Consider the following 24,593-nt stretch of genomic DNA (forward strand, 5'->3'; position numbering starts at 1 on the left):
AAGTTTGACGATTAATCCGACTGCGGAAAGGATGAAGCAAATGTTTTAAGGAATATATAAATGCTCTAAGGATCTGCTAAGCGCATTTTATTAATCATTTAGTATCAAATATAGACGAAAATTATGATTTCGCAGCAAAAAAGGTACCACCTGCACTTCAGGTTATAGGTTCAAGGCAATAACCGTATTGTCCAAGGGAGTTTTTATACAAATCACGTTTTGTAACATTTCGTTCTACCTAATGATCAGAGGGGTATAGCGTCGGCTGATAGCTCGACTTTCTACACTGTTAAAAGGGTGCCCAACCCAGAATTAGTCGTAAGTGCCCCCAGATGACCAGACATAACCATCATGTCATCAAGTGTGACAAACGATGTCATGTATTGGGTAGCGATTACGTTATATAATCGCGCCGATAAATAGCTTTACTCCAGGTTATAGGCCCAACATTAGCCCGCTTTTGGAAGGTCATAACCGTCTGTTTTTGGGGAATTTTAAAGCTCATCATGAGTTGTGGAATTCGGTCCTGGGAAACATACAGACGTTTGTATTGCTGGCTGAGCAGATTGATAGCTCTACGTTTTGCACTGTCAATGAGGACGCATCAGAATTAGCAGAGTGTGTCACATTTCCCCAGACATAATCATCATGTCACCAGTAGTGCGATTCTCTAACTATTTTTTTGAGTTACCGACAAAAATCTGTAAAATTAAAACGCAAAATTATGAATGAAAAGTTCAAATAAAAGTTGACACAACTCTTGCAATCGGTAGAACTTTACGAATACTTTTTATTCGTCACTAACTTACAGAGAAACATCTTTAATTACCGAAATTATAAACATTTAATTTTTACCGACATTTGTCGGTAATTCCAAAAATGAGTTAGACAATCGCACTAGTGGTCTGACAAATTACGTCACCTGGTAACCCGTCGTTTCTCTTGGGTCACACCATCACCCCATAATTGTCTTCATCAGTTGTGTTATCAGTTACTTTCATCAATTATGTGAAAGGTAATTGGTCTAGTTTCAGAGAGTTCAATAATCACCGCTTCAGAGATCTGCCCAATCTTTCTTATGTTCGGGTAGCAGAAAGAACGTTCCGAGGAATCATTATTGCTGCAGCCGCTTGCCATATACCTGTTGGTCGAATACCTGAAGTGAGGTAAAATTTCCCTGCAGAGGCTACGGGATTAGAAAATGAGCGTGATAAGCTTTGTCGTGGCAATCCCAGTGACCCCAATGTCAATTAACAGGTTGATTGGTGAGCATAAGCAGATCAAAAGGCTAAATCATCAGAAGAGTTGCAACATTGGAGCCGGTATAAGGTATAAGTTAATTGTGGGCAACAGTTTATTCACTCTCGAACCTAGGAAAGAAGGAAGATAGGACCTCAGTCACGTTTGGCGATGTTACGCTGACTGATCCGAAAAGGTGCCCAAGTTATTTTAATAGTCGCATTAGATCCTTTACTGCCGAGGATGAACCACCAGAATTTAGAATTCAAGATGTTGCGAATGTCATCATGAAAGTTAAATCATCCAAAGCGTTCGGCCCTGGTGTAATCTTCATGGTAATGCAGGAACAGCTGGATGAGCCGGGAGTCAAGTATCTAATTAAAGTACACATAGTTCCCGAAGTTTGGAAAATGGACAGTGTTGTCTCGCTACTGAAGCCAAGCAAAGATGCCAGCAAAGGTGAATCGTACAGACCGACTTCGCTTTTGCCGCCCGTAGCAAAGACCCTTTAGACCTCCCCAGCGTCAGAAATAGCATGGGTTCCGTAAGCAGCATAACACGAAAACAGCGCTGCACCCCATCTCCACACATATTAGTCGAAGACTCAACCAGAGCAAGCTGTGTGATAGAACAGTGATGGTGGCGCTTATTAAAAGCCTTTGATACTGTCAAGCACTTCACGCTATTTGAGAACATCGAACAGACAACCCTCCGGACAAGTTTGAAAAGTTGGATAATCAATTATATGTATGGGCGCCAGTCGTACGAGGAAATCAGGAATAAGAAATCCAAGCCCCATGGATTGAAACAGGGAGCTTGCCAAGGTAGGGTGATATCTTCGAAACTATTTAACCCCTACCTCTCCTGTATCCCACCCCCTCCAGACGGCATTGAGATCGTAACATATGCGGATGAATGAATGTACGATCACGCCGTCAGGTACCTTCCCTGATGTCATTTGTTAAAGGCTGAACTCCTATTTGACTGATCTTACCAACTTTTTTCTCGAGAGGAATATGTAAATCAAATGTAAATATTAGAGTTGTGTAGTTCCGGAACGAACTAGTTCCAAAGAACTATTCCGGACAAGGAACTATTGGAACTATATCCAGCTCTTGCGTTGATATAGTTCCTTTAGTTCATATAGTTCCTTTCGTTTTTCTGGTTCCTTCAATTTAACGCCTACGTCGATCTTACGTTGTTGCTGTTTGTTCGCTGCAATTTATTTATTTTTATGTCAATTCATCCACCAAACCATGAAAACATTTCGGTCGCGGAACTATTTGGAACGAAGGAAACAAAAAGAGCGTCAAAAGAGAAAGATTCGTTGAACTATTTCAATCTCGGAACTATTTGGAACGAAAAGAACGATGAAAGAGAAAAATTCGTTAAACCATTTCGGTCTCGGAACTATTTGGAATGAAAGGAACGATGAAAGAGAAAGATTCGTTGAACTATATCGGTCTCGGAACTATTTGGAACTATATTAAGGAACTAGTTCCTTTTGGGAAAAATGGAACTAGAAAGATCGATCCGCTCCGGGAACTAGATTGCCCAACTCTAGTAAATATCCGCCACTAAGGTCGATTGTAGCAGAATTCAGACCACCACCTACCCCAAGATTCTAGGGGTCACATGCGACAGCATATTCACGTTGTCCGCGCATGTCACAAGCTACAAGGAACAATATCCTGAAGTCTCTAGCCGGCAACACTTTTTGTTCTGATAAAGGTTTCTTTACCAGAACAACAAGTGCACCCGGTTAGGCGCATATAACGCAATAGGTCGGTCTGTGGTAAGCTATACTGTCGCCGGGAGTATAAGTACAACGCGATGGAAAAATATTCAAACCAGTCAGAATGCCGCCCTAAGAACTGCCTCCTCGTGCCTTCAGTGGACCATTTACATGAGGAGACAAAGATTCTTCGGGTACAGCAACACAATGGCATGCTTTCGTTGCAGTACTTGCTCGGGTGTTACCCGGATTTAGAAAGAGAGGTCCAACGTTACAAGCGAGAACCCATTGATCTATAGGCTATCAAGCAGGTTTGAATAGCATTCACAGAGGCCATAATCAACTATCGTGTGAATGCGGTCCTCGGAACTGATGAGCGTCAGCTGCTACAGCAAACCAGAGTAGTTTTGTCTCAACTACGCTCGGGATGGTGCAGCCGTCAACATTGCTATAGGGTAGGGCCCAGCATGCGACTCAGGCGAGAACACACATTTTCAACTGGCCTGCCAAACCTACTCAACTAACTCCATTAGCTTTTTGGCTACAACCCATCGAAGCACTCACATTCCTAGAACAGGAAAACGAACATACAAACATATAAATTATCTTACAACAACAACAACCAAAAATAGTAAACATAGGTCCATGTTTTGGTATAGCCCCCATAATGTAATTTGACATTTGGGGTTGCCAGTGGTCACAAAACTTCTCCACAAAAAATTGTCAACACAGTCCCACGTTCTGGTATATCCCCGCATATAACGGAACCACCCGATTTTAGATGTTTTGATGATTTTAGCTACATTTATTGACCGAGCTATCTGTTATTTGGCATTTGAGGTACCCAGTGGGTACAAAATTTGAACGGACTAAGCGGCAAGAACAATACTGTGTTCTCCGCCTCGAATGAGGGCAAGTAGAGGTGACATCACTACGTTACGAATGGAAGGAGGGCGGAACAAGCCTTTGATACTGTCTTCGATCTACATGCCTTATGAGGGAACCGACCCGCCGGGCAAGGACACGCAAGTGCTGCTGGATGAACAAACGGAGCATAGGCTGGGTTATCTTTGGATGCAATGCAAATGCTCACCACTTACTCTGGGGAAGCAGTGACATCAATTTAAGAGCAAAACAATATATCAATTACACAACAAAAATGTTGATGTTGAACCGCAGACCTTTTGCACCACGGTGGCTCCGGGTAGAGAACTCGCTTCATAGTTTTTTCCGCAACAAAAAACTGTGAAGCGTGAAACTTGTTTCGTCATTTCAGATGATAATTATTTCTCAATCAGCCCAGCCATCTTACACCCTATGGACGTGCCTACAACAGGCTGTCTTACACTAGACCCTTGCCTTACGGATCTCCCTCGCTTTAGGGATATTTTCTTGGCTTCAGTCTTTTTGGATTTGGGTTCTGCTTCGGAAACCGTTGCTTGGGTCAGCAGGCTTCATCTTCTCTATTTTTTGTTCATCATCGCAACTTCCTTAGGGGCTTTGGCTTGAGCTGCTACAGATTCTTGAAGTAAGATCTTATCTACCTGAAGCTTGCGTCGTGGCACATGAAGATTAATTCTTTCCAATTTTCTCAAATAACTGATGAATTTACGGAGATGCTTCCCACGAATTTGTGGAGCCCACGCACAATTTCTTTGGCAGTTCTGTCCTTAAAGTCATTGACTGTTATATGGGTCTCCTATCACTAGTAAATGTATCTGTGGCATTCTGCCTCGGAAGGTTTTATTGACATGTGCCGCAGGTGTTGGTATAGCCCCTAAATAAGGGTATCATCCGATTTTTGGTACTTTTTGAGGATTTAAGCTACAATTTTTAACCAAACTAGCTGTTATCTGTGGTCACAAAGCTTCTGCACAACAAATTGTTAACGTAGGTCCATGTATTGGTATTATCCCCATATTATGGTACCTCCCGGTACGCAGACAGGCATATTATCAGGCAGAACTGACATTCTTCCATGATTTTTTTCTGAGTCTACAAATATATTTTATTATTATGAAATAATAATGGATTTTGTTATTATTGTTGTTGCTAAGCTTACAAAGGCAATTACTAATTCCTTTCATAAGGGGTAAATAAGTCAAAACATACACACATAAAAAGACAAGCAAGTCAGTCTATCGGTTGATATTTTACCAATAGATTAAGACAATCGTTACAAATTCTAGCAAGTAGTTCTAGCGACTATTTCAAGCCCATAAATATCATCATTTTACATTCTGCAACAATTTCACACAGTTCTGTTAATGAATTAACAAACAACCGAGTCTACTTAGATTTTAGCATCTCTTTACTGAAACAAATTCATTTATTCTACTTATCTTGTTTCTTTTCTTACAGTTTCCACAGAGACAGCACAACATCGACACTGTTACTACAAGACGAAGAATCTCGACAATCTGGCCGTATAATAAGTGCTGCATCTGCTCATAACAATCATACCAGCAACAATCATCCAAATTATCTCAGTCACAATACTAATCATCATCAACATAGTCCCCGTAAAACTCCCGTGTCCGAAGATTTGCCAATGACTCCATTAGCTCCATTTCAAGAAGAAGATATCCAGACTCCAAATGACTTCTATATGAAATGTGAAAAAAATCCATCGTTATTTTTTGACGATGGTGTGCGATCGATTGATTTTGTGCTGGTCTATAAAATCAATCAACAATCCAGTGTTGAGGATCAACATGAGGAGAAACGACATACTTTCGAAATGAATCTGATGTCGGAAGGCCTGGAAATTGAAAGGGGCTGCAAAGAAAAGGAACAAATTTATTTCGTTAAGGTGAGTGACAATGAAATTTTCTTGTAATGAAAATGATTAATTTTTTCTGTTGATTTTCTTTAAAGGTCCATGCTCCACTGGAGGTCTTACGGCGTTATGCAGAAATTCTTAAGTTACGCATGCCCATGAAAGAGGTAAGAAGTCATTGCCAAAAGTGTGGGCATAGAAAAAATGCTACGTTTGTTGTCAACAACTGTTTGTGTGTGTCTATGTCGAGATTGCTTCTTGGTTAATGTGTGTTTCGGAACCCTCTATCCCCACTAAATTATAGGCAAGCGAAATTTAAGAGGATATATCAATATGTTTTGTTCATATCTCAACGTCTTGGACTGAATAGAAATAATGGATTTTTTAAAGAAAATTATTCCAAGGGCCATCAGAGCAATAAACGTAGATTTTTTAAAGAATATTTTTTCATCGGCCATCAGACCAATAAACGTGGATTTTTTAAACAATATTTTTTCATCGCCCATCTGACCAATTAACGTGGATTTTTTAAAGAATATTTTTTCATCGGCCATCAGACCAATTAACGTGGATTTTTTAAACAATATTTTTTCATCGGCCATCAGACCAATTAACGTGGATTTTTAAACAATATTTTTCCAAGGGCCATCAGACCAATTAACGTGGATTGTTAAACAATATTTTTCCAAGGGCCATCAGACCAATAAACGTGGATTTTTTAATCAATATTTTTTCATCTGCCATCATACCAAAAAAGTTCGATTTTGTAAACAATATTTTTCTTCGGTCAACAGACCAATAAACGTGGATTTTTTAATTTTCTGTACTTTTCTGTTGTAGAGAAACCTCTAACGGGGGGTTATTCTGATTGAAAACTTCCCGTAAGTGTTCTCACTTTCAGAGTAACCCCCGTTAAGAAGAATTGTAATTTTCAGTAATGACAATATTTCCTATAAATCGCAAAGTAATTGATATATCCTCTTAAAAATTCCGCTATTATAAAACTATCAATTTATTGCAGATATTATATTTAATCTCAAATAGAGAACTTTTTATAACAGTTTAAAATCCTCCTTAATTGTTTATTATGATTATTGTTGTTACTTTCCCCTTTCTCCCCAGACATTTAATTTTTTATAATTATTTATTATTATTTCTTTATTTTATTTATAGTTAAAATGCAACGTGAAATTATTATCGAAATACAGTCGGCTGCGTTATGCAGCCCAATACATTTCAAAAAAGGTTTGAAATGTTTTAATTGCATTTCATCAAACCAAAAAAAAAAAAAAAAAACAATGTACACTGTCCTCTTCTTCTTCTGTTTTTTGGCTCACATGCAACCTCATTTGTGTTTCATACGAACAAAAAAAATACAAATTTGAAACAAAATTCCTTAACAAATATTTTTCGGCCCTCCTCATCTGATAGCTAACCATGTATGTCCCTTTCTCATATGATGCTGATGCTTTGGTTGAGTTTGCGTTATGTTTTAAAGCTTTGATTTGAGCATTCAAGAATAAATACTTTTTAAAATACATTAAAAAATCTTTTGAGACAGGTTAATATGGGAGTTAAAGGTTAATACAGGGCCATTGATTACCATAAGGCGCCCAAGAGTCCGAACCTCTCGCCTTTATTAACCTTCTAGCTCCATTGTTACCAAAATTCGTAATTTTCAATGTTGCTCTTTGGGCATGTTCTTAGTTCTGGTTGAAAGTTCTTGTAATTTCGTTCATGCTTCTTGGAAATTTGTTCAACGCTTTTACTAACACCTTTCTTTGTGATTTTCCCATTCCATTTAGATTCCCGGTATGTCGGTGGTGAATCGATCAACTAGCAGTGTATTTTCTAGTCTAAAAGGTATTATAAAATTCTTCATGAAGCATATCTATGTCGATGAACGTCATTTTCCTCGACGCGCACAACGCTTTACTGCCATCTATAGTCGGGATAAAGAATATCTGTGAGTATATTTTGAAAAATTTCAAAGATTTTTAATGTTTTTAATTGGCATTTCAGAATATAGATTGGTATGACCACAAGGACATATCTCAGGACTTATATATCTAGGCAATCAATTCATGTTGGGCCTATATATGTAGAGTATGTTAAACAGATTTGTTCAGTTTTATTAACAAAATCCGGGTTGAGGTAGATATCATGAAAGGACGCCAGTGAAGCATTTCACAACAGAGTGGCATCTGTGGCTCAATTTAGGAGGAAGCACACAATGTATATCAACACGAACAGATGTTGTTAATGCAGTAACTGCTTAGGTGCTCTATCTCTAAGATCATCCATACAATAGCCTTGCCCCACTCAGGCACTTCAGAAAAGACCATTATAAACTGAAAAGGGAGATTCAATGAAACAATATACCTAAACACCCATATGTATAAGGGCTATTATATAAATTTCTGGCCTAATAATGATGGCGCGAATATTTATCTTTAAAAATAGTTTTATTGTTTTCCAAAGTATTCAAACCAATTGTCGAAGCACTTTTTCCACTCCGTTCGAGACACCTCCAAAACATGGCTATTGAACACTTCGAAAGCATCTTCTGCCGATGAAAACCGTCAATCACGCACTGTTTCTTGATTTGCGGGAATAAAAAGAAGTCATTGGGTCAGGGTTATACAGCAGATGACCCATCAATTCCACGAAAGGTGATGATTTGAGCCGAATGTGTGAGAGTTCATATTGTCATGTTTCGCAATGATTCTTCTTTTCTTGCTCGTTCTTCGAATTTCCCCGAATAATACTGGCAAACAAATTGTGGTGTACCACTCAGAATTGATTGTCCTACTTTGCTCAAGCGGATCAATCGCCATATGATCAGTTTTGCCGAAAAACAAGTTTACCATTTACTTCGAAGTGCTTCCTCCACGAACAACATTCATTGGATTCGGCTCGTCGTCAGGAACCCGGGGGAGTCATTCCTTTTAAAAGATATTGCGCCCACCAGTCATTTCAGTTCGTCACAGTATAATTTTCAGTTTTTTCATGAAATATGGACTTGCCCACCAACGCAGTATCCGGTTCGAAAGTTGTCGTGTGCACCAGCCACTACACATGATGAGAGTAGGTGTTCTTTACAGCTTTCGGGCCATGTTCTCTGGAAGTATGGACTTGCCCCTGAAAAAACTTGTACTGTAGTAACAGGGGCGCCGAGAACACTTGTTGCAAAAAATCAAAGCGTTTCCAGAGATGTCTTTTTATACCCTCCACCATAGTATGGAGGGTATATTAAGTTTGTCATTCCGTTTGTAACACATCGAACTAATCATTTGCGACCCTATAAAGTATATATATTCTTGATCAGGATAAAATTCTAAGACGATCTAGCCATGTCCGTCTGTCCGTCTGTTGTAATCACTCTAGCGTCCGCAATAATTGAGATAGAGTGCTGAAATTTTGCACCCGAGGGTATTTTTTCCATAGGCAGGTCAAGTTCGAAGATGGGCTATATCGGTCCACTCTTTGGTATAGCCCCCATATAACGGTACCTCCGGATTTGAGGTTTTTTGACGTTATTCGCCACATTTGGAGACCGAATTAGCTATAATTTGGAACTTAGGGTTCCTAGTGATCAACAAACTTATATCCCAGAGGATATGGGCATAGGTCCATGTTTTGGTATAGCCCCCATATAACGGTACCTCCCGATTTTCGGTATTTTGAGAATTTTAGCCACAATTTTTAACCGAACTATCTGCCATTTGACATTTGAGGTTCTCAGTGGTCATGAAACATCTCCAACGAAACATCTCCACCAAACATCGTCAACATAGGTCCATGTTTTGGTATGGCCCCCTTATAATCGTACCTCCCGATTTTCGGTATTTTGAGCATTTTAGTTACAATTTCTAACCGAACTACCTGTAATTTGACATTTGAGGTTCTCAGTGGTCATGAAACATCTCCACGAAACATCGTCAACATAGGTCCATGTTTTGGTATAGCCCCCATATAACGGTACTTCCCGATTTTCGGTATTTTGAGAATTTTAGCTAAAATTTTTAACCGAACTAGCTGTAATTTGCCATTTGAAGTTCTCAGTGGTCATAAAACATCTCCAACGAAACATCGTCAACATAGGTCCATGTTTTGGTATAGTCCCCATATAACGGTATCTCCCGATTTTCGGTATTTTGAGAATTTTAGTTGCAATTTTTGACCGAACTAGCTGTAATTTGCCATTTGAGGTTCTCAGTGGTCATGAAACATCTCCACCAAACATCGTCAACATAGGTCCACGTTTTGGTATAGCCCCCATATAACGGTATCTCCCGATTTTCGGTATTTTGAGAATTTAAGCTGCAGTTTTGTCTATTCAAAAATAATCGTCAATATAGGTCCACGTTTTGGAATATCTCCCCATATAACTGTACCTCCCGATTTTCGGGAATTTTCAGTGGTCACGAAATTTCTTAACTAAAATTCGTCAACATGGGTCCATTTTTGAGGGTCTACATTGTTTTGATGAAACTACCCTCAATTTGACTATTGAAGTTCCCTTCAGCTATAAAAGTTTTCCGCCAAAAAAATTAAAGACATGTTGACTCTTTGATATAGCCCCGTACGTGGTACCTTTCACCTAGCTAAACACATTTTTTTAGATTAGGTTAGATAACACTGTGCAACAAAATGGAAGTGAAAGTCTGGGGCACGGAAAATTCCTCTTGGGGAAGAAAGGCCTTGGTGAGTATATTATGAACCCCGAAGGACAGATCCGCCGTGAGTCGAACCTCCGCGTTATGGCGTGATGAAATTTTTGGTAGAGACCCTGTGGGCCATCAGGAATTAGCGTTATATCTTTGTTCACTGTTGCTTAAGTGCTCTACAAAACAACAAACAAAGATATAATGCTAATTCATGATGGCTTACAGGCTTCATCACGCCATAACTCGGAAGTTCGACTTACGGCGCATCTGTCCTTCGGGGTGTTTAATATACACATACCAAGGGCTTTCATCTCCAAAAGGAATTATCTCTGCCCCAACATTTGTGTTCACAGTGTAATTTAAGCAATAGTGGGAGGCAGTAGTAGTCTATCCATTGTCGAAAAGTTGTTTTACCTAAAATATTGAAAGGACCCTAATTATTCCATTTTAATTAAGACTATTTTATGGTGGAGGGTATAAAAAGTTCGGCCCGGCCGACATTTTACTTGTTATTGATTAATTTATTTATTTCATATTTTTACTTATAACTAAATTATTAGCATAAATGAAGTGAAGCTATGACTACTTGCTCGTAAGCTTACACATGTATATTTTCTAATTACCCAGAGTTGTCTAAAACTGCACTTCTCTGAGCATTTTTGAAATACTCTATGGAACGTTACCGAAAGATTGGAGCGATATGGTCCATCATCGAAGTTCATCAAAATTTGGACAGAATATCACGAAGACCAAATTTTGGACCGAATCGGCTGATCTCTTCGAAAATTATCGTGTTCTCCAGGCAGCTACCCATGCGGACGAACATTACTAAGTCGACTCCAAGTTTTCTGAAACAGATTTCTTCCAAACACACTTTGACCCTAAAACCATTATTTCGATGAGACACATTTTGATTAAAGGCTGAGAGTATAAAAAATTTAGATTGGGAAAAATTGACCATATTCTGACACCGCAACATGATAAAAAAAAACAAAAGATACGTGTCTCGGCGTTTTTTCCTTTATTTATATAAGTCCTAAATTATACCTGTAAATATAAAAAAATACAAGTGGATAACGTCATGACATCCAAACGTTCCCCCTGCATAAATCAATTCTCTACTAATCCCATTTTCCTTCCATAAATTACTCAATAAAATTGGAGTGGAAAATTGAAGCTGTGATTTTGAACTTTTGTGAAGTAGGACACAAAGGAAACAAACATGTAAACAAACAAATTAAATATTAAGATATTTCTAAGGTTTTCCGATTGTGTACTCTTTCTTTGGTCTTACCGATATCACTGAATTACATAACATTCACTATAGTTGTGAGTAATTTGATAAATAATACACCAAAAAAATATATGCGATTATTAATTTCTCCATTGTTTTAACATACATTAACCCCCAATTTTTGTAACTTATTTTTGTTCGTTCGTCTATATTCGTAATAATTTAGGCATTCATAGCTCAGCCCCCAGATGACATACACATCTAATTTTTCGTATACCCGTTCCATATATCATTAAGGATTCCTCATTTAAACATCAGGGCTCTACATTTGCGCTAAAGCGAGTAAATCGATCTACAAAATTTGACAATTCGTGTGAGAAGAATACAAATTTTTACAAAAACTGGGGGTTACTCTGATATATTGTCAAAACAGTTCTGAAAACAAGGGGCCAAGAAGTCTTACGTCATTTTAATTAAAATATAGTAATGAAAATTATGTAAAGAAGAAGACTTTTTTTGAGCTTTAGGCCAATGTGGGTTTTTTATTTGTTTATTTTATCCAATATTTCGCAATTGTATAAATTGCATCCTCAGGGAATCTACAAAATATGTTTCTTAATATTAATATCACAGCTCTAATTAAACAATTAAACTAATAAAAAATGAAAACAAACACAAAAGATAAATTCTGACACAAAAATCGCTTACATGTAAAAATGCTAGTCAAGTAAACTTAAAAACTATGATAGAGTTCACTATCATTGTCGGTTGTTAAAATTGCACTAAATTACTTTACATATTGCACGATCTCTTTTTGTGTGTCAGATGTCTGTAGCAGTATGCTGCATTGTCTGTGTCGCTCTTGAAGTTGATTCTCTCTGATGGGGATAGATTATTGATATGCAGCATTTCCAATGTAAGTCTTCGGTTATAATTCTTTTCGGTTTGTAGTATTCGTACTTTCTCAAAGTTTGGTAGGTGATTGTTTGACTTACAATGTTCTGCAAGTGCAGTTTTTTGTGTATGGTTTTGGTTCCTCAATTTTATATCCGACTTGTGAGCCGATAGCCTTGTTTTTAATTTGTTTTTTGTGGTACCTACGTAGAATTTTCCACATTTTTCATCGGGGTTGCCATCACATTCGATTTGGTAAATAACGTTGTGTTTGTCTGAATTCTGTATTTTATCTTTGGTATTGCTAAATAATTTTTTAAGGGTGTTGTTAGTTTTTTGGGCTATTATGACTTTGTTTTTGTCATATAAGTTTGAATTTCTGAATCTCTCCGATATTTTGGGGAGATAAATCATCGATTTGTATATTTTTTCTTCTTTCTTTTCGGGTTCTTTTCGAGTGTTGTGTTGGTTTATCAATCTATTTATCATTCTTATTGGAAAGTTGTTTTGTATTAGAATTTCTCGAATCTTGTTTTTATTGTTGTTGTGGAACTTCTCGTCGCTAATATTAAGTATTCTGTGGACTAAATTCTTGGCTGTATTTACGATCATTTGTTTAGGGTGTATTGAAAAGAAATTTATGATTCTCCCTGACGCCGTGGGTTTCTGATACCAATCCAATTCCAACTTGTCCTTATTTCTATATATTATCGTGTCTAAATATGGTATACATCCATTTATTTCCTCCTCCATGGTGAATTTTATGTTGCTATTAAAGTTGTTTAGTAAAGTCAGGGTATCAATTATTGCATCTTGGCTAGTTATCACAAAGAGATCGTCAACGTATTTGGTCAATATGATAGGTTTCGTCGTTAATTTTTCTATACAGGTGTCTAAGAGTTTCTCCATGACTATATCAGCCACCACCGGAGAAGCTGGTGACCCCATCGGAAGTCCTTTCTTTTGTTTATATATCTTGTCGTCATATTTGAAGTAGCGGTTGTCCTTTATACAAAATGTTAGAATACTAAAAAATAAGCCCTTTGTCATATTAGTGTATTCTTTAATTTCTTCCCATCTCTCCTCAATGATTCTGATACCTAGAACGACCGGTATACTAGGAAAAAGGGAAACTACGTCGAACGAAACCATCTTGTCATTTTCTTTAATCGTCAAGTTCTTGATTTTGTGTTTGAACGCCATTGAGTCTTGCACATTGTATTTCGAATTGTTTGTTAAGTTCTTTAAAATTGTTACTATATATCTACACAATTCCATATTTAGACACGATAATATATAGAAATAAGGACAAGTTGGAATTGGATTGGTATCAGAAACCCACGGCGTCAGGGAGAATCATAAATTTCTTTTCAAAACACCCTAAACAAATGATCGTAAATACAGCCAAGAATTTAGTCCACAGAATACTTAATATTAGCGACGAGAAGTTCCACAACAACAATAAAAACAAGATTCGAGAAATTCTAATACAAAACAACTTTCCAATAAGAATGATAAATAGATTGATAAACCAACACAACACTCGAAAAGAACCCGAAAAGAAAGAAGAAAAAATATACAAATCGATGATTTATCTCCCCAAAATATCGGAGAGATTCAGAAATTCAAACTTATATGACAAAAACAAAGTCATAATAGCCCAAAAAACTAACAACACCCTTAAAAAATTATTTAGCAATACCAAAGATAAAATACAGAATTCAGACAAACACAACGTTATTTACCAAATCGAATGTGATGGCAACCCCGATGAAAAATGTGGAAAATTCTACGTAGGTACCACAAAAAACAAATTAAAAACAAGGCTATCGGCTCACAAGTCGGATATAAAATTGAGGAACCAAAACCATACACAAAAAACTGCACTTGCAGAACATTGTAAGTCAAACAATCACCTACCAAACTTTGAGAAAGTACGAATACTACAAACCGAAAAGAATTATAACCGAAGACTTACATTGGAAATGCTGCATATCAATAATCTATCCCCATCAGAGAGAATCAACTTCAAGAGCGACACAGACAATGCAGCATACTGCTACAGACATCTGACACACAAAAAGAGATCGTGCAATATGTAAAGTAATTTAGTGCAATTTTAACAACCGACAATGATAGTGAACTCTATCATAGTTTTTAAGTTTACTTGACTAGCATTTTTACATGTAAGCGATTTTTGTGTCAGAATTTATCTTTTGTGTTTGTTTTCATTTTTTATTAGTTTAATTGTTTAATTAGAGCTGTGATATTAATATTAAGAAACATATTTTGTAGATTCCCTGAGGATGCAATTTATACAATTGCGAAATATTGGATAAAATAAACAAATAAAAAACCCACATTGGCCTAAAGCTCAAAAAAAGTCTTCTTCTTTACATTATTCAAGAAAGGTCGAATAAAATCAACACTTACAAAGTAATGAAAATTATTTCATCAGTAATATAAGTCTAAAATAAGGTTTACGTCATTGCTAAATAAGAAATTTTCGCTAACATGAACTTTAAAAGTTTTTGTCAGGTGGGTCCCCCCGAAATGAAATCCTGGCTACGTCCCTGGTTTCGGCCAGCAGCTGCCAACCCAGCATCAAGCCTATGGCTCTACGTTGTGATTGTAGCAGCCGAAAACTATGTCAGAAACACTATGGTTTCGGGTCAATCCGGTATGAAAGAACCCGCTGCCGTGAGATTGATGCTTCTACGTAGGTTTCTATGCTGCTACAATGGCTCAATTAGGTTAGTGATGGTGCATCCGCATAAATACCTATAGGGCAGGGATTTGTGACACTGTTCAAAACATCTGCCCAATACGCTGTATAAGGCAGAACAAAGATAACAAAGCTCCCAGTGAGGAGTCGTAATCAAAAAACGAGACTCACCCGTAGTCCTCCCAACAGCAAACACACACGCAGCACTTAACACCAACCGATGCTATTCCAGTCACTCAAAATGCATCCTTTTATACCCTCCACTATAATATAGTTAATTATACCCTATTAAATTTATCATTCCGTTTGTAATACATCGAAATATTCATCGGAGACCCTATAGAGTATATATATTCTTGATCAGGGTAAAATTCTAAGTCGATATAACCATGTCCGTCTGTTGAAATCAAGATAGAGCTCGTTTTTTGAGATGGAGCTTTGTAATTTAGCACAGTGCATGGCCTTGGTAATTTAGTATTGAAGTTTCTATTACTCCTAGGATGTTTGCTATTGCAAATGGGCTATATCGGTAAAGATTCATTTTTAGCCTCATTACCACACCGAAATGGCTGTAATTTGGTGCTTAGTCTTCGTTGGGTGTAGAAAACATTTATTTATTTTTATTTATTTATTTATTTATTTATTTATTTATTTATTTATTTATTTATTTATTTATTTAAACGTTGCGATAGAAGCCTATTGGCCGATTGGCATCGCAACACAGCAAGAAAGAGAAAGAAAAAAAGAAAACATTCCCCCAAAAATTTGTCGGTATTTGTCCACGTCTTCATATAGCCTTCACAGAACGGTACCTTCCGATTTTCGGTATTTTGAAAGTTGTGGCCATAATAATCCACCGAAATTACTGAAATTTGGTATTTAGTCATCATTGGTGGTATAAAACTTTCCCCCAGAAATTTGTCGCTACCGGTCCACGCCTTAATATAGTCCCCATAGAACGGTACCTCCGGATTTGCGGTATTTTGAAGGTTGTGGCGACATTAATCCATCGAAATGAGGGGTATAAAACTGTCCCCCAGAAATTTGTCGGTACAGGTCTACAACTTAATATAGCCCCCATAGAACGGTACCTCCCGATTTTCGGTATTTTGAATGTTGTGGCCACAATAATCCACCAAAATCACTGAAATTTGGTATTTAGTCTTCCATAGGGTTACGAAAAATTCCAGAAGTAAATTATCAGTATAGGTCTTCTTTGAGTCTACAAACTTTTTGATATAGCCCCCATAGAACGGTACCTCCCGAATTTTGGTATTTTGAAGGTTGGCCACATTGTTTTACCGAAATTGCTGCAATTTGGTATTTAGTCTTCTTCATAAACAAAAGGAAACTAATTGATCAATTTTACTTCAATACAATTCGTGGTGGAGGGTATAACAAGTTCGGCCCGGTCGAACTTAAGGCCGTTCTTACTTATTGCAAATTAAGATAAGGTAAGATAGAGGAAATAGTGAACTTTATGAGTCAGAAGAATATCATGGACGTAACGGTGCAGAAACACAGCTCAACAAGTACTTGTCTCTATTTGTTTAAGAAATTCCAGAAATGATCTTCATATTACAGCCGAACTGTTACACAACAACAACTACAGCGTTGTGATGGTTACACCAAAAATTGGAGGTGTGGGTCTAACTTTCCTGATGCACCAGTATGTTCAATACAGAACTAAGTCCTATGAACCGTACATGTAATGTATGGGGTTAGCAGTAAGGGGTAGTTTACACTATATGTAAATGTCATATGACATGAAATTTTCCATCGTTAAATATTCACTAATATGTGGAATATTGGAGATTTTCCTTACGCCATTTATTCTGTGCGTCCACCCCAACAAAAATATAATAAAATTACGTCTCCACATTGCCTCCGTGGGTAGATATGGAATGTTTTTATTTCGTGTCATATGACATTGATAGATAGTGTAAACTACCTCTAAGATGTGGAACTACAGAGGTATAGTTACTTAACATATACTTCTCGCCGAATAATTGCTGTAATCAGAGTACGTAAAAATACTTTAAATAACATTTCCAATCGTTTCGTTTCGTATTTTCCATAGGAACAATACAAAACGAAACATAACCCTCGTTGGCCGAGCTCGCTGTTTAGTTTTGTTTTGTTTATATTCGTGAGTGCGAACAAAACGAAAAGCGAAAAGTACTCAACTCCACAATAGCAGATAGAAAACGGAATAGTACGGAATAGTACTAAACACATGTGAATAAATCAAAAACGTTTGGTGGTTGATAAAATTCACTGTGGTATGCTGATTGGTGGTTGATAAAATTCACTGTGGTATGCTGATGCTATCTTATAGGGTTGTTAAGCAATCACATGTGTGTGTGTGTCTGAGTGTGTCATTGACAATACGCACGGCAAACGTTTCCCAAAAATACTTCTTGTTTCGGTGGTGAATGAAACAACTCGGCAAAGCATAACCGAAGTTACATTTCCGCAATCGTACGGTTTCCATCTTTTTACATTGAAAAGTTTGTGTTTTTGTTTTGGTTGTGAGAATGAAACGATTCAGAGAAGCTGAAAAGTTTGTGGCTTTGTGTGATTGGTACGGGAATCGTTTTGTTTGTTTCCGTTCATTGGCTGTAATCCAGGTTAAAGCCCCTACATTAGCCCGCTTTTGGAAGATTATAACCGACTGGTCTTATGGGACTTTAATGATCATCATGAGTTGTGCATTTGGTCCTAGATAAAGAAATGCTTAAATGCTTTACATTTTGCTCGGTCAATGAGGACGCCCCTAACAAAATTACCTGAGAGTGTCACAGTTCGCCAGACATAGCAATCGTGACACACCCTCCTCTGATAAATGACGTCACCTGTCATCCTGTCGTTTATTTTGGTCATCCTCTATTGTTATCTACATTGGTAGACCACCGATCTTATCACCCTTGAACGCCGCACTTTCGTCAATCGGGTAGCAGAATACTCTACGTGAGAGCAAATATCCCAGCGCAGGCTACAGGATTAGTGCCAGGGCCAATGTGACTTATGCAAATTTTCCTGATAAATTTTATAGACCACTGTGGCTTTTAAAATGTGTCTACAAAACCTTTAATGAGCCACTGTAGCCTATGAAAAATTGTCTATAAAATTTTGCATAGTATCCTGGCCTATGAACAATTTTCTATAGAATATTAAAGACCACTATGGCCTATGGAAAATGTCAAATGGTCCCCTATTTGAAGAGCATGTGGTCTTCATAAAGAAGATTAAATTGTATTGTGAAGACCAAGGGGTCTACCTTAAGAATGCCAAATAATCTGATTTAGGCAGAAAAAAAATAGAAGACCAAATAATCTTTAGAGAAAAGAGCAATGGTCTCCAAATAGAACAACAAGTCGTATTTATAAAAAATACCAAACGGTTTCACAAAGAAGATCAATGGTATTCCTATAGGAGAACAAATAGTATTTTTAAAGAAGTTCTAACGGTCTTCACATAGAAGACCACGCTTTTTTCAAATAGTATACCATTGCCATGCTGCTCGCCCTGTTTACCTTCTTTTTAATACTTTTCTACATTTTCTTTCAGATTCGATATACGACAAGAGAATTTCTTTACACCCGCCGTCCGTTCACGCATTGTACAATTCATATTGGATCGACAGCGTTTCACACCAAAGAGTAAAGATGAAATGGCTTTTGGCATTGAACGCATGGTGGCCTCAAACGTCTATTGTGCAGCATATCCATTACATGATGTAAGTATGACAGACACGTCAAGATAAACCTTAACTCTAACCAAGTTCTATCCACATTTCCATAGGGTGAAGTTAATGAAAAGAATACAATGCGCCATACTCTGTACACCAATTGGGCTTCCGTTTGCAAATGGTACCGCTATCAACCGTTGGACTATATCAAAGAATATTTTGGTGTTAAGATAGGTTTATATTTTGCCTGGTTGGGATTTTACACATACATGCTGTTATTGGCCTCGGTGGTGGGGATGTTTTGTTTTATATATTCCTGGTCAACGCTCAAAGATTATGAACCTGTGTAAGTAAGAGAAATTGTTTTCGTTTCTTTTTTTATTAATAATTCCTCTTTTGTAGCAAAGAAATTTGCAGTGGCAAGCGTAACATTACCATGTGCCCACTGTGTGATTGGTGTGACTTTTGGGACCTGAGAGAGACTTGTTTTTATGCCAAAATTTCCTATTTAATCGATAATCCCAGTACGGTATTCTTTGCCGTATTCATGTCCTTTTGGGCAACCCTATTTTTGGAATTGTGGAAACGTTATTCAGCCGAAATAACACATCGTTGGGATTTAACGGGGTTCGATGTTCACGAAGAACACCCGAGGCCACAGTATTTAGCCAAATTACAACATCTACCCCACACCCGTACAGATTATGTTACAAATATGCGAGAGCCCACGGTGCCATTTTGGCGCATGAAACTACCGGCAGCTGTTTTTAGTTTTTCCATGGTTTTACTATTGGTGGCACTGACTCTGGTCGCTGTATTGGCGGTAGTCGTTTATCGTATGACTACAATGGCTTCGCTTATGCTGCGTAACAAAAATCCTATGAATACCTCAAGTGCTATTGTCTTGGCTACATCATCGGCAGCCTTTTTGAATTTGTGTATGCTTTATGTACTTAATTATGTGAGTATATGGTGGATGGTATTGGAGGCTTGTCCTTTTTCCTGGTGTATGGTCTGAAGGAAGATCTTTTCCCCCTCTTATTAAAAAAAAAAATTTTCATAGGCCACACTGTCATAAAAATTTATAGAAACATTTTCGTAGTACATACACAAAGTTTTCGTAGGCCACAGCAGCCTATAAAATTTTATAAAAAAATTATATTATTATAAAATTATATAGAAAATTTTTCATAGGCAACAGTGGCTTAAAAAATTTTATAGGAAAATTTTCGCAGGCTAGAGTGGCCTAAACAATTTTATAGACAATTTTTCGCAGGCTAGAATGGCCTAAAAAATTCTATAGAAAATATTTCGTAGGCCACTGTGGCTTAAAAAATTTTATAGAACACTTTTTAATTTTTTTATATGGTACAGTGACCTATACAAATTTGTAGAAAATTTATCATAGGTCACAGTGGCCTATAAAAATGTATTGACATTTTGTCGTAGGCACAGTGGCCTATAAAATTTTATTGAAAACTTTCCATATGCCACGTGACCTATTAAATTTTCTAGAAAGACGATGTGGTGTTCTGTAGTAGGACCTATAAGGAGACGATGTGGTCTTCTACAAGAGGACTTTGTGATCTTCTATTAGAAAACCATGTGGTCTTCTATAAGAAGACATTGCGGTCTTCTACAAGAGGACTTTGTGGTCTTCTATTAGAAGATCTTGCGGTCTTCTATAAGAAGATCTTGCATTCTTCTGCAAGAGGACCTCTCTAATCATCTATTCTACCTTCATTGGCCTCCCTTTTCATTTATCTATTGTCGTAAACAGCAATTTTAATATTTATCTTTGTTTTTTTTTTATTTTAGGTTTACAATCGCCTGGCGGAATATCTTACGGAATTGGAAATGTGGCGTACCCAAACCCAATTTGACGATTCACTAACACTGAAGATGTACCTGCTGCAATTTGTGAATTATTACGCTTCCATATTTTATGTAGCTTTTTATAAGGGAAAATTTGTTGGACGTCCTGGTGACTATTCCCTGTGGTTTGATTATAGACAAGAAGAGGTTTGTATTGGCATCACATTTGTTCAATTTATTTTTATACCCACATAAAATCTGTTTTGTTACTGCATTCAGTGCTCTTCCGGGGGCTGTTTAACAGAGCTGTGCATACAATTGGCCATCATAATGATTGGCAAACAAGCTTTCAATTCTATATTGGAGGTTATAATGCCAATGATATGGCGTAAAATTGGTGCTATTCGAGTGGGACTATCCAAATTGTTTGCACCCAAAGAACATGACAAACATAAGGATACCGAAAGATGGGTTAGAGATCTAAAACTATTGGATTGGGGTTCGAGGAGTTTGTTTCCAGAATATTTAGAAATGGGTAAGAGGAATTGAAAACAAGGGTATTTTTATTTATAAAATGTTACAGACCACTGTGGCTTATAAAATAAAATTTTAGGTCACTGTGACCTATAAAAATATTCTAATATTTTTTGTCCCACTAAGGCCTATAAAAATTTTTCTAAAACATTTAATGCTGCCAATAAAAATGTTTCTATAAATTTTTATTGGGCACTATGGCCTTTGAAATTTTTGTATAAATTTCTATAGGCCACAAAAAATTTCCTAATAAATTTTATAGAACGCAGAGGACTATTAACAATTTTCTATAAAATGTTATAGGCCACTGTGTATATGAAAAAAATTATATATCCCACTGTGGCTTATAAAAATATTTCCTAATAATTTTTATAGGTCATTGTGGCCTTTGAAAATTTTTCTAATAAATTTATAGGCCAATGTGGTTTATGAAAAATGTCCTAATACATTTTATAGGCCACTGTGACCCGTGAAAAATGTTCTAATAAATTTTACAGGCCACTGTGGCCTATGAAAAATTTCATAATAAATGCCTTTGGATAATTTTCTATAAAATGTTAAGGCCTATGAAGAAAATTCTATATCCCACTATGGCCAATGAAAAATGTCCTAATAAAATTTATAGGCCTATGAACAATTTTGTAGAAATTTATATGAAAATTAAAAAAAAAATCTTTTTTATTTGTTAAACATATAAATTTTTTCTTTCATTCCAGTTTTACAATATGGCTTTGTAACAATATTTGTGGCAGCCTTCCCATTGGCACCATTCTTTGCCTTGCTCAATAATATTTTGGAAATGCGTTTGGATGCCAAAAAACTTTTAACACATCATCGGCGGCCCGTGTCGCAGAGAGTTCGCGATATAGGCGTGTGGTATCGCATATTGGACTGTATTGGAAAATTAAGTGTTATAACAAATGTAAGAAACAAATACAGACGTAATACACAGTTTCAATTACTACTTTCTATATCACTTTTTCAGGGCTTCATTATAGCTTTTACATCAGAGTTAATACCCCAATGGGTTTATCGTTACTATTCACCAGATGGTTCCTTAAAAGGTTACTTAGACTTTACACTGTCCTCATTTAATACCAGTGAATATAATTTAACACGTAGTCTAGCGGTTAAATATGATAATTTAACTACCTGCTTGTAAGTAAAAAGATGGAATATCTTCAAGAGAGGGCGGAAGTAGAACAAGTGGGTCAATTTTACTTCCAATTAAAGGTGCTTTGCTTAAGTGCTTCATCTTAAAAACTGACTCACTTGTCCCACTTCCTCCCATATTGTTTTTGTTTAAATTATTATTTATTAATTTTATTAATTAATCCCCTTTATATTTCTTTATTCAAAATAACAGCTATGCAGATTTTCGTGAACCACCTACCTCAGAGAAAAGATATAATTTAAGTAATACATTCTTTATAATATTAGCCTGTCGTTTGTGTTTTGTTGTTGTTTTTGAGGTAAGTAGCAAAATGATTTTTTTTAATTAAATTAAATATTTTATATAATAAAAAAACAAAATTTCCAATGAAAATTGTTTTAAATCTTATCAAATAGAATTTATAGATTCTTGAAACCCCCAAAATGTTATTATTTTAAAGTTATTAATATTTTTTGTTACTGAATTTAAACTTTGACATGCTGAAACATTCCAGTGGCATCCACAATACTTTCTTGTAAAACTTGATTCTCTTGTTGTTGTATCTTTAGCAATTTACACAGCCAATATATGGCAAATGTAAATAGGACATTGAACACTGTAATATGGAAAGTTCTATTAATATATTTTCAGAGACACGGTTAGGTTGTATGTGTGTACTTACTTATAAATATTCCGAAAATTATACTGCGCACTATGCGCTTATCTGTGGCCGCATCTATTTCATTGAATTTGATTTCCATTAATATGTAAGTGGTTATTTCAACCACTATCGATATAACGGTATTTATCAACCAGGGTGCAATGCAAATGGTACGCTTCTGCAAAACAAATGTAAAAAATTCAAATGTGAGGTTAATTTAAAATTTCTATTCATTTTTATATACCAATACTTTCGAGGGAAAATATAGTTCCATATAATTTTATAAGCCACTGTGACCTATGAAAAATGGAAGAAATTCTATAACATTTTATAGGCAATCCCACGACGGCGGGTTCTTTCGTACCGGATTGACCCGAAACCGCAGGGTTTCGGTTGCCAAACCAGCATCAAACCTATGCTTCTACGTATGTTCCATGCTGTTACAACAACAACAGGCTGAGATGTAGAACAGGGTCCTCAAGTCCCTCACCGGAAGCACTTGACATTATCATGCTCATGACTACATGTATCATAAAAGCTCGAAAATTGGTCTGGAAGAATGCCTCTTCGACGGCAAATAACGTAAAAAATCGTAACTCAAATTTAAAACAAGCCATGGTTATAAAAAGTTTTTGTTGGAATTGATTTTATATGAAAGTTCTTGGCAACTTTTCCAGGTTCAGATTTAAACTCACGTACCTAAAGTACAGTACACATTGTCAGTTTTGAATGACGATTTTTTGCAATTATCGATAACTGTCCAACCGTCCAGCAACCACAAAATATTTTGTGGTTGCATGATGAATGACAAAAATGAACGGCAACTAGCAAGCAACAACAAAGCTGTCATTCAATGTGTACCCAGCATAATAAAGTGGATCAAACTTTTTGTAGGATTTACAAGAATATTCAATTTTACTATTTTAATGCAAAAAAAAAAAAACTAGGCAAAATTTGCATATATAAGCTTTGTTCCTTTACTTTTTTAATAGTAAAAGTAACAAAAGAGAGAAGTTCTATCTTCTCTCAGAAAACTGTGAAAATTGCTTGAAACGGAAAAATAGTAGATCTGGCAGCAAAGTCAAAAAACAAACATGGCTGCTTAAAAAAAAATAACAAACAAAACAAATTTCACTGTTTTTTATTTTTTTATTTCACTGGATTAACTTTTTATCATTTTATTTTATTTCTTTTTATTTTGCTTTGACAAAGCGAGTAGTTTTTTTTTATACCCTCAGCCTTTAGGCTAAAGAGGGTATTTACACTTTGATACGACAAAAAATGTGCCTCATCGAAATAATGGTTTTAGACCCCAAGTATGTTTGTACGATATCCGTTTCAGACAATTTTGAGTAGATCTAGCAATGTCCGTCCGTCTGTCTGTCTGTCTGTCTGTCCGTCTGTCTGTCTGTCTGTCTGGCTGGCTGGTGCGCACGATAACTCTCGAACGGATCAATCGATTC

The 24,593-nt window shown here is 36.5% G+C and overlaps 2 protein-coding genes across 5 annotated transcripts in view; one reads left to right on the forward strand and one right to left on the reverse strand.

Annotated features, from left to right (window-relative positions):
• The window catches only part of subdued (anoctamin 1), a 47,021-nt gene extending 24,165 nt beyond the window's left edge, over window positions 1–22,856 (forward strand). For 3 of the 4 annotated variants that reach the window (XM_073981807.1, XM_073981822.1, XM_073981829.1), the window contains 12 exons: window positions 5,336–5,786; window positions 5,852–5,920; window positions 6,927–6,998; window positions 7,559–7,719; window positions 18,847–19,015; window positions 19,081–19,313; window positions 19,370–19,928; window positions 20,786–20,989; window positions 21,062–21,317; window positions 22,033–22,238; window positions 22,302–22,474; window positions 22,683–22,856. In XM_073981807.1, coding sequence (XP_073837908.1) covers window positions 5,336–5,786; window positions 5,852–5,920; window positions 6,927–6,998; window positions 7,559–7,719; window positions 18,847–19,015; window positions 19,081–19,313; window positions 19,370–19,928; window positions 20,786–20,989; window positions 21,062–21,317; window positions 22,033–22,238; window positions 22,302–22,474; window positions 22,683–22,818 — 2,689 coding nt within the window. In that variant the 3' untranslated portion in view covers window positions 22,819–22,856. The remainder of the gene's footprint in view (window positions 1–5,335; window positions 5,787–5,851; window positions 5,921–6,926; window positions 6,999–7,558; window positions 7,720–18,846; window positions 19,016–19,080; window positions 19,314–19,369; window positions 19,929–20,785; window positions 20,990–21,061; window positions 21,318–22,032; window positions 22,239–22,301; window positions 22,475–22,682) is intronic. The other variant, XM_073981813.1, reaches the window with a different exon arrangement.
• Window positions 22,857–22,954: 98 nt separating this feature from the next.
• LOC141401542 (uncharacterized) lies at window positions 22,955–23,304 on the reverse strand. Its single transcript, XM_073981842.1, has 2 exons — window positions 23,152–23,304; window positions 22,955–23,085 (listed from the first exon to the last, which is right to left on the reverse strand). The coding sequence occupies exons 1-2, from the start codon at window positions 23,228–23,230 to the stop codon at window positions 22,955–22,957; spliced, it is 210 nt and encodes a 69-aa protein (XP_073837943.1). The 5' UTR covers window positions 23,231–23,304.
• Window positions 23,305–24,593: the final 1,289 nt, after the last annotated feature.

The sequence above is a fragment of the Musca autumnalis genome, unplaced genomic scaffold (genome assembly GCF_047663935.1).
Source record: "Musca autumnalis isolate F117 unplaced genomic scaffold, ASM4766393v1 scaffold_1, whole genome shotgun sequence".
In the NCBI taxonomy this organism is placed as follows: domain Eukaryota; kingdom Metazoa; phylum Arthropoda; class Insecta; order Diptera; family Muscidae; genus Musca; species Musca autumnalis.

Coding starts and splice junctions, on each gene's coding strand:
- LOC141401542 (XM_073981842.1), bottom strand. CDS start 23,230: ATGGAAATCAAATTCAATGAAATAGATGCGGCCACAGATAAGCGCATA. Junction 23,086..23,151: donor AATTTTCGGAATATTTATAA/GTAAGTACACAC, acceptor TCCATATTACAG/TGTTCAATGTCCTATTTACA.